General features: G+C 42.5%; 1 protein-coding gene across 1 annotated transcript in view; it reads left to right on the top strand.

Moving 5' to 3' along the window:
• Nucleotides 1-10,662, top strand: part of ROR2 (receptor tyrosine kinase like orphan receptor 2) — a 156,989-nt gene extending 146,327 nt beyond the window's left edge. The window contains exons 7-9 of the mRNA XM_083464823.1: nucleotides 2,205-2,450; nucleotides 6,150-6,352; nucleotides 7,613-10,662. Of these exons, the coding sequence (XP_083320949.1) occupies nucleotides 2,205-2,450; nucleotides 6,150-6,352; nucleotides 7,613-9,052 (1,889 nt within the window). The 3' untranslated portion in view covers nucleotides 9,053-10,662. The remainder of the gene's footprint in view (nucleotides 1-2,204; nucleotides 2,451-6,149; nucleotides 6,353-7,612) is intronic.
• The last annotated feature ends 1 nt before the right edge of the window (nucleotide 10,663 follows it).

Raw genomic sequence — 10,663 nt, 5'->3', positions numbered from 1 at the left:
CTGGAAAAGATTGGTGAGGGCAGAGAAGGATGGGAGAGGAAGTCCCATTGTGCAGGCAGACATACTTGCACTAATGGGACAGTTTTGTTGGTCTCCTGTTTTTACATTTTAAATATTTTTCAGCTACTGGTGGTAGGATAATGTTGGCTGCCCCTCTTTTGCTTTTCAGGTCTAAATTAGCAAGTAAGCTTTGCTTAGGCTTTGAGAGCAAGCAGTTAGGCATCCAAAAACCAATGCATTGGATTGGGCACAGGAGGCAAGATGGATGGTGAAGTTTTCTCTGATGAAAAACATACCTAGATTTGGCATCCTGTCTTTCTGTTCTGATCTGAAAGGATCTAACAACGACTGTAAAACAATAGAGGAATACAAGAGAAGAACTGCATTTCAATGCAGTGTTTTTGCAAGAGAAATCCGAAATCTCTCTTGCAGAATTAGCAAGAGTTGTTTCATTCCATTGTAATGCTTTAAATGTGCATTCCTCTGCAAAGCAAAAGCGATGTGCTGAATTTCATGTTCTCTCTTTCTCGGCTGCTTGGGGCGTACTTGGAAGGGGAGTGAAGTGCGCTGGTGAGAAAGAGGAACAGCAGATGTCAAATCATTCTTTCCTGCTTCTCTCTGTATGATGTAAAGGGTTGTTGCCAGAGGAATGCGGATTCTGCCCCAGGCACCTGAGATACTGCCAGACCTCCCTGTTAGAAAAGGCTGCCCTCCTGCATACTAACCTTTTCCAGCTTCATTGTTTTCAGTAAGATGCAATGTATACACAGTGCTATGGCACAACCTTTGTGCTGTTGTGAAGTGCTTGAGGTGTTAAGAATCCACAGTGGAATAAGTCTGCTGGAAAAGGGAAGCATTGACATCTCTGGAAAGGGAATTTCTCTACTCACAAAATGACACGCCTGAGGCAGCAGGCCAGTACAGATCACCTTGTGCAACTGGAGCAATTTTTAATGGGATACATAAATATTATGAAACTGGTACAGTTGTGTTTATGGAAGTGAAGCAAAACCAGATACAGGATAAAAATAAAAAACAGGGCTGAGGATTAGAAAGTTGCAGGGAAAGAACAAGGAAAAGAATTTTTTAACAGGAGCAGAGGAGGCTAAGCAGGGGGTGGGGAACAGCAGTTTAAAGATGGGGTGCAAATTTTGGTGGGAGTTATGTGGTTCAGATATTGGTTTGTTGGCCTTCATGCCGTGACCTATTTGGTTTCTGAATTGCTGCTTTATTCATCTTTTTCTTCTTTGGCGATCACTCGTAGCTGAGTAAGATTATCGTTCATAAACACAGTTTAAACAGTGAGTCCGTAAGTAACTGTGGAGGCCAGTTCTGGATCCACACGTCCTTCCACAGTGGGGACATAGGTTTCAGGGCAGAAGTTGATCATGGTGAGCGTTTGCCAAATGGGCCTTCCTCTTAGTATTTTTCTCCCTTTCGTCCTGAGTTTGAGCATCTTCAAAGCCCATGACACCTTTGGTAAAGGCCATTCTCCAACTGGAGCACTCGCAGGCCAGTGTTTTCTAGTTGTTGGTGTTTATACTACATTTTTAAAGATTTGCCTTGAGAGAGTCTTTAAACCTCTTTTGTTGACCACCAGCATTACATTTTCCATTTTTAAGTTCAGAATAGAGTAGTAGCTTTGGAAGATGATAATCAGGCATCCACACAACATAACCAGTCCAATGAAGTTGACGTTGAAAATCATTGCTTCCACACTGGTGATCTTTGCTTCTTCCAGTACGCTGGCATTGGTTCGCCTGTCTCCCAAGTGATGTGTAAATTTTCTGGAGACACCACTGATGGAATCGTTCGAGGAGTTGGAGATGGCGTTTATATGTGGTCCACGTTTCATATATTAATTTATTCATATAGCATAGTCTAGCTGATGGGAAAGTCATACATATTCGGTTATTCTTGTTTGTTATTGCAAGAGTAAGCCTTTTCACCCATCTTTCACTTTTGGATCAGTTAGTTAATCTTAGGTGAAGCTGTTCTATAAAAAAGAGGCTTAAGTCATGTTGAAGCAGATGAGTTTGCTAAGAAGTGATGATGCATACATTTCTGCACTGCACCACAGTGGGAGTTTGCCTTTTCCTGACACAGAGGTCAGCAAAATAACAGATTTACTAGACATAGGAAACTGTTTTGCAAGGGGAGGATTGCTTTGTGTTAATCATCTTCTGCCAAACTACTTCTTGCAGATCACCAGTGTTACAATGGCTCTGGAGCAGATTATAGAGGCACCATCAGTGTCACAAAGTCAGGCCACCATTGCCAGTATTGGGACTCTCAGCATCCTCATCCCCATCACTTGTCAAGCACAGAGTTTCCAGAACTTGGAGGGGGACACGCATACTGTCGCAATCCTGGAAGCCAGATGGAAGGTCCCTGGTGTTTTACGCAAAACAAAAACGTACGCATGGAACTGTGTGAAGTACCTTCTTGTAGTATGTATTATTTTTCTTCCCTGCTTCTAGAGTGTTTGTAGAAAAAAATAGTTGTAAAGCAAATCAAAGGCCTTTTCGTTGCACCATTTCGTATTAATGCATTGTTTGTTTGTCAACATTGAAGCCAGGGGGATTTAAGTGCATGTAATTTATGGCTTGTACTGCTGCTGTTCTTGGGTTTGAAGAAAGCAAGACTAATCTTTCAGGTTTGCAGTTTTATCTAATGATCTTACCTATTATTGGGTGAACGTTTGTCAGGAGTCCTTGGTCAAGATTATGTAGATTGTACTTGTAATGTACAGGGTGTGGGTGGCATTGTGGTCAAAACCACAGAGCCTCTTGGACTTGCCAATCATAAGGTTGGCAGTTTGAGTCCCCACAGTGGGGTGAGCTCCCATTGCTCTGTCCCAGCTTCTGCCAACCTAGCAGTTCGAAAGCACGCCAGTGCAGGTAGATACCGTATTTTTTGCTCCATAAGACGCACCTGACCATAAGATGCACCTAGTTTTTAGAGGGGGAATGCAAGGAAAAAAATATTCTTTAAAGGGAGCACTGAGCAGAGCCTGTATGCATCCCAGGCTCTGCTCAGCGCTCCCTTTCACGAGCCGCGTGGAGCGCGTGTGCGGCGCTTGCAGGCTTTTCCCCGAGGAGGGAAAAGCCCCCAAGAGCCACACACATGCTCCGTGCGGCTATTTAAAGAGAGTGCAGCTCTTGCGGGCTTTTCCGGGAGGTGGGGGAAGGGACAGAGGGGCTAAGCCAGAAGCTAGAACAGCAAGAGGGAGCGTTGCGCTGCGATCCCTCTTGCTATTCTGGCTTCTGGGATAGCTGCGCAGCCTGCATTCGCTCCATAAGATGCACACACATTTCCCCTTACTTTTTAGGAGGGAAAAAGTGTGTCTTATAGAGTGAAAAATACAGTGAATAGGTACCACAAACGACATTTCCGTGCGCTCTGGTTTCCATCACGGTGTTCCGTTGTGCCAGAAGTGGATTAGTCATGCTGGCCACATGACCCAGAAAGCTGTCTGTGGACAAACAGCAGCTCCCTCGGCCTGAAAGCAAGATGAGCACCACAACCCCATAGTCACCTTTGACTGGACTTAACCATCCAGGGGTCCTTTACCTTTACCTTTTTTACAGGAATGAGCTTCAGTGCTCCTTGGGCTTGTGCACTCCTCACTCCTCAATCACAGCTGCAAGGAATGGATTGAGAGCATCTATGTCCATTTTTAAACTAATTGCAGTTGGTTGTTACATCTGACAAGGGCAATTTGTATTTAGTTTAAACAACGGTTTATTGAAAAAGCAGGCTGAAACTGTGGTTTATGACTGACCAGCCTTGCAGTGCAGATATAATAAGAAACACTAGCCAGTCATAACTAAGCAGATTATCCCACTCCCTTCTCTTCAGCAAGTAACAAAGGGAGGAGAGAGGACATGGAAGAAAGAAGACCCATTTTTGTAACACTAAACTATGGTTTAACATAATGTGTGAACTGGGTTGTGATTGATGGTTTGCACTATAAACTCTCTTCAGAAAATGTTCTCTGTAGTGTGCCAAATTTCATATCTGAGAGTTTGAGAGCATAGGCTAAAAATTCAACATGCAAATGAGTGCTTTGTACATGTGCCAGTAATTCATTCTTGTGTCACACTAAATGGTCCTAAAGGACAGAGCTTCACACTCAGCAAAAGGATGCAAGAGGCCTTCCTGGGTGGTACTACTTCAGATAACAGCTGGGAAATTATTATTATTCATTAAATTGATATATCGCCCTTTATCCAAAGATCTCGGGGCGGTTCACAAGATAAAAATACAGCATAAAAGCATGAAATAAATAGTTAAAACAAAGCAAAAATCCCAATGGGATCATGTTGTTGAATACTTCTTCTCCCTGAATTATTAATCTTGTATTAATATATTAATTGCTTCCATTTTATTGTTACTGATTTGTTGCTTTTAACTTTGCATTTTTGTCCTGTTGCATTTTCCTGTGAACTGCTTTTATGGTTCTTACATATAAGTAGGCTATAAATATTAAAACTAGACTCTGTTGCATGACTCTGCTGAACAGATATATTAGTCAAGGTCCTGTTGGTTTTACAGATTTTTCCTAAAGAGCACTTCTTACTTCAGACCTTGAATTACTTTTATTATAATTTAGTCAGAAATTAGTCAGTAAGTGATCCAACTGGAAAGTTACATAGGAGGGCAAAGGCTATATAAAATTTAACTGTACAAATATATAATTGCTAGTTGAAACATTTGTTTATTTTATCTATGAATATTTGTTGGGGATACTCTGAATTCTGCCTTATTCATTCCAATGTGATAGTCTCTTTGGATATGTTGATGTGCATGTGAAGCTGCCGCATTTTCTGTTCAAATGAATGAAGCAACTCTCCTGGGAGCATGAATTCTATGTGCGTCAGAGTCCTATACCACTGAGTCTCTTGGGCTTGCCGATCAGAAGGTCGGCGGTTCGAATCCCCGCAACGGAGTGAGCTCCCATTGCTCTCCTGCCAACCTAGCAGCTCAAAAGCACACCAGTGCAAGTAGATAAATAGGTACCGCTGTGGCGGGAAGCTAAATGGCATTTCCGTGCGCTCTGGTTTCCATCACAGTGTGCCATCGCACACTGCTGGCCACATAACCCAGAAAGCTGTCTGTGGACAAACACCAGCTCCCTTGGCCTGAAAGCGAGATAAGTGTCGCAGCCCCATAGTCGCCTTTGACTGGACTTAACTGTCCAGGGGTCCTTTACCTTTTACCTTTTTTATTTAAGCACTCACCTGGGGCCATAGGCAAGTGAGGGGGCTGTCTCTAAGGGACAAAGCAGGCCATGAGTGGAAGAAAGCCCCCTTCTCCATGCCCAGTAAAGAAATGCAGTGGGCTGATGGGAAAAGGTTGCCTACCCCAAATATACTAGTAAAAAAGTTTGCAGGCTTCTAGCAAGGCTGGTGTGCCTTATTAGAAGTGGCCCGTATGAGTGGCTGTTGGGCCACACCCTGACAATGCGGCACAATCTTGGTGTATTTCCTTGGAAGGAAACCCCAATGTATTCAGTTGGACCTATTCCCAGGTAAGTGCCATAGGATTGCATCCTTTCAAACAGAAATGCAGTCGTACCTTGGATCCCGAACGCTTTGGTACTCGAACGCTTTGGCTCCCAAACGTCACAAACCCGAAAGTGAGTGTTCCGGTTTGCGAACGTTCTTTGGAACCTGAATGTCCAACAGGGCTTTTGCGGCTTCCAATTGGCTGTAGGAATATCCTGCAGCCAATCAAAAGCTGCGCTTTGGTTTCTGAAAGTTTTGGAAGTCGAACGGACTTCTGTAACGGATTCCGTTCGACTTCCAAGGTGTGACTGTAAAGCATTGTTATTTGTGTATTCAGAAAGTTCAGTTATAGAGTGTTATCTATGCATGACCAGTGAGTGCTGGTTGGATCCATGTAGCTTGTATTTATTTTGCATTTCAACTTCTCTTGGGCCATATTCACCCCTTACTCTTAGGAATTTGAAATCTGTTGGCAATTAATGCAATATTATGATTGGGTTTACCATTGGGTTTCCATGTGCGGGTGCATGTGCTGAAGTTTAATCTCTTGGTGTTGGTTGTGTGCATGCACTTATTTCCATTACGTGTGAATGTTTAAGACTCCTCCTGAAAACGTGATTTTTTTCAAAACCTAAACAGGTCCACGTGACAACAGCAAGATGGGGATCCTCTACATCCTGGTACCCAGCATAGCAATTCCTCTGGTTATTGCCTGCCTTTTCTTCTTGGTGTGTATGTGCAGGAACAAGCAGAAGACATCTGCTACTACTCCTCAGCGTCGCCAGCTGATGGCATCTCCTAGCCAGGATATGGAAATGCCTCTCATTAATCAGCACAAACAGGTACCATTTAAACAAGAAAAAAAAGACACCAGGTTTTATCCAGTGGTAGCTTTACAGTGACAGGAAGCATCTCCTTGCACAAGGCAAGAAACTCAATTTTTGCCAATCCTCCCCTTACCATCTGCAGCCCTCAATGCCGTATCTTACACCAGTGATGGGTCCTTAAGGTGGTACAACAGTCCCAGCATGGCCAATTTTCAGTGATGAAGGGAGTTGTAGTTTGACAATATCTAGAGCAGGCTTCCTCAGCCTTGGCCCTCCAGATATTTTGAGACTACACTTCCTATCATCCCTGACCACTGGTCCTGCTAGCTAGGGATCATGGGAGTTGTAGGCCAAAAACATCTGGAGGGCCAAGGTTGAGGAAGCCTGATCTAGTGGGCTGCAGGTTCCCCAGCTTTTATCCTCCACTGTTCCAGAGGCTCCCTCAAAAATCAGGAGCAGCTTTCTTGGGGACATAGCGGGCTAGATTAAGTTGGGAGTGGGATTAGTGAAATTCAAGTTCCCCATCTGTGTGCACGGTAATTTTCAGATAGCACACAACCACCATTGGACTCAAGCCTGTTTCCACAAGCCATTCACATGCCCAGTGAATTGAAAATCTTCAATTATGAGATATTGAAGTGGAAATGATGCCAGTTCCTGTGACTTTTAGGGTCAGCAAAAAGGCCATTGTGTTAAAAGGTAACACTTCCTAAAACATGAGGAAAATCATAAGCCACTGAGATAATCCTGTTGATAAACGCATGGCACTTTCTTTTACTTGCTGCTTTAAGACTATTGAAATACTCAAACATGAAGTATTTTGTCCTGGATGTGAGTTTGTAAAACAAATGAGATCCCTTTGAGTATAAACATAAGTTGAATGTAAACTTTGATCCATAGCTTTCTTCTTGTGAGAACCACCTAATAATTTGCAATATTTCTCTTTGATTTTTTTTAACTTTTTTATTCAAAATTAAAACAAAACATATTATCCAGAAACATATCATCCTTATTTCTCCCCCCCATTTTTCCTCCTTCCCCCTCCCTCCCCCCACAGAACCCACCCACCCCCACCCCCTGACTTCCCTCAGTTCCAGTCTTTGATTTCTCTAAAAATGCTGTTTTCTGCATGTTACACAGTTGTATAGATCCTCAAACTATTTAGCTGCTTATTATCAATAAAAAGGTTGTGAATGTTTCTTCAAAAATAAACATTTTCCTTTGATTTTGAATGAAACCATTAAGAGAATGATTTTGGGTATGTTTTATTTTCAGACTAAGCTGAAAGAGATCAGTCTCTCCACGGTGAGGTTCATGGAGGAGCTGGGCGAGGAGAAGTTTGGGAAAGTTTATAAGGGTCACCTGTTTGGTACAACGCCAGGCGAGCAGACGCAGACAGTTGCCATCAAAACCCTCAAGGATAAAGCCGACTTAGCCCTCCGGGAAGAATTTAAACATGAAGCGATGATGAGGTCAAGGTTACAGCACCCAAATATTGTTTGTTTACTGGGAATAGTGACGAAAGAGCAGCCCATCAGTATGATTTTTAGCTACTGTTCCCATAGCGACCTGCATGAGTTTTTGGTTATGAGATCCCCTCATTCTGACGTCGGCAGCACTGATGATGACAAGACCGTGAAGTCCACATTGGAGCCAGCAGATTTTTTCCACATTGTGACTCAGATAGCGGCAGGGATGGAATACCTGTCAAGCCATCACGTCGTCCACAAAGATTTAGCCACTAGAAATGTATTGGTGTTCGACAAACTCAGTGTGAGAATATCCGACTTGGGCCTTTTCAGGGAAGTCTATTCTGCTGACTACTACAAACTCATGGGGAATGCTCCGCTGCCTATACGGTGGATGTCCCCCGAGGCAATCATGTATGGCAAGTTTTCCATTGATTCCGACATCTGGTCCTATGGAGTGGTATTGTGGGAGATCTTCAGCTACGGCCTGCAGCCTTACTGTGGCTATTCCAACCAAGATGTCATCGAGATGATAAGAAACAGGCAGTTTTTGCCGTGTCCCGACGACTGCCCTGCGTGGATGTACTCGCTGATGTTGGAATGTTGGAACGAATTTCCCAACCGAAGGCCAAGATTCAAAGACATCCACAACAGGCTGAGAAGCTGGGGGAACTTGTCGAATTACAACAGCTCAGCACAAACGTCTGGGGCGAGCAACACCACGCAAACCAGTTCCCTCAGCACAAGCCCTGTTAGCAATGTCAGCAACACTAGGTATGTTGGACCAAAACAGAAAGCTCAAGCTTTCCCTCAGCCACAGTTCATCCCAATGAAAGGACAGATACGGCCGATGGTTCCACCACCTCAACTCTACATTCCCGTCAATGGTTACCAACCGATGCCGGCCTATGGAGCTTATTTGCCCAATTTTTATCCCGTGCAGATCCCGATGCACATGGCTCCTCAGCAGATGGCTCCTCAGATGATTCCAAAACCAGGATCCCATCACAGTGGCAGTGGTTCCACAAGCACGGGATACGTAACAACCGCTCCCTCCAATGCCTCGGTGGCGGACAGGGCTGCTCTGCTGTCTGAAGGTGCAGATGATGCACACGCCACAGAAGATGTTGCTCAGAGTCTGGTCCAGGAAGAGGAGGAGGAAGAGGGCTCAGTGCCCGAAACAGAATTATTGGGTGATAATGACACTCTTCAGATGGACGAGGCAGAATTCCAGACAGAAGCCTAGAGATGTTGCCTTACTACAAAGACAAAATGGGGCACGTCTTCAGTCCACTGGGGACTGTTGTCCTTTTGACTTGCATAATCAATGTGTCCCCCACCCCCTTTGGACTTTTACACACAGTATAATCCAAAACCACCTGAGAGGCAACAATAATGACATATCATGTTTCTTTCCGGCAGATGTATGCAAAATATGAAGATTGGGAATTGCTGTTTCTGAATCTAGGGTTGATTGCAGTTTTTGCAGGGAGGCTGCTTTTATAATATACTGTTGCTGTGCAACAGAAAGTGGAAATGCATTGCACATCATGTATATCTTGAACTCTGATTGTATTTTTTTTTTTTAAGGAATTCTGGTAAAATCCGTAACCAAAAAAAAGAGAGAGTTGGTCAACAATAACACACAGGGTTGTTCTGCATGTGGAAAAGTGTTCAAGGTATAAGGGACATCCCACAAACAGAATCTTTGTCTTCTTGATAGAATTGATTTGCAGGGGGGTTATTCAAATATAGGTAAGAAGAGACAGGTAAGAATATTCTTCTAGATTTGAAATATAGGTAAGAAATTCAGGTAAGAAAGCAGAATGACAGGTAGTGACTGAGCATTGCATCCCCCCCCCCCCCGCTGAAGAAGTGAATTGATTTCCATTATAAAGGAATGGAAGTATAACATGTTTTAGCAGCAAATATATTTTTCTAACCAGAAGAAGTGACCTGGTAGGCTTTGCACTAACTGAATAAGCCAACCTCTTTTGCCTGTTGTGGTCAAATCTTGATAAAGGGCTCAGAAATACATTAGCACATATTATTGATTGTGTTGATCAATAAGAATTTTAAACTCATTTTGAATTTAGTTTAAAAGGTGCTAGAAAAACACATACCCTCCTTTGTTTTTCTTTTTAAAAAGAACTTTTTTAGAGATTGTAGATCTTTAAAGACCAAAATAAGCAATATTGTATAGAATGTGTGGATACATGTTTGATGCTTTTTTTGTGAGATGAATCATGTACAGACTTTGAAATGTAATTTATGTTTTGTTACATTTTATATGGGTTTTTTATTGTAGCATTTGGATCTTTGAAAAGAATGCCTATATAACTTAACCGTTTACATTATGCTTTGTAATATTTTATTGGGATTGGGATTTGTATGCTTTGATATGTTGATAAATACTGGTCCAAACATTTCATAGCCATACATTTCATACATTCTGTAATATAAATATTCCCTGAATTGTATTATAATGTAGCTACATATACATTGTAGTTCTAGGCTGTAAATCCATCACATGGACTATCTAACAAAGCAGCACATAAATATTTGATTAATTTGTAAGATGTTGTAAAAAGAAAAAAAATACACTGTAAATGTGGAAATTCTCATTTCCATTCTGCCATGTTTTACCATAATAAACTGTGCCTTTGCAAAGTACGTTTGGGTTACGTGAAGCGCACCATTGCAATCTGCAGCCTGTCTTAGTAACAGGAACTGCTTAACTGGTTTCCAGTTTATCTCTTGAAATTTGCTATGCACTGGTAGGTAAACGATGAGAGGCTCTCTTGCTTGTTAATATAAATGCGAGTTGGAGAATATCAATAAATCATACAAATAAAAG

Source organism: Podarcis liolepis, assembly GCF_965112155.1.
Source record: "Podarcis liolepis genome assembly, chromosome: 11".
In the NCBI taxonomy this organism is placed as follows: Eukaryota; Metazoa; Chordata; class Lepidosauria; order Squamata; family Lacertidae; genus Podarcis; species Podarcis liolepis.
Note: the sequence above shows the minus strand (reverse complement) of the source record. Positions and strands in the feature narration are given on the sequence as shown.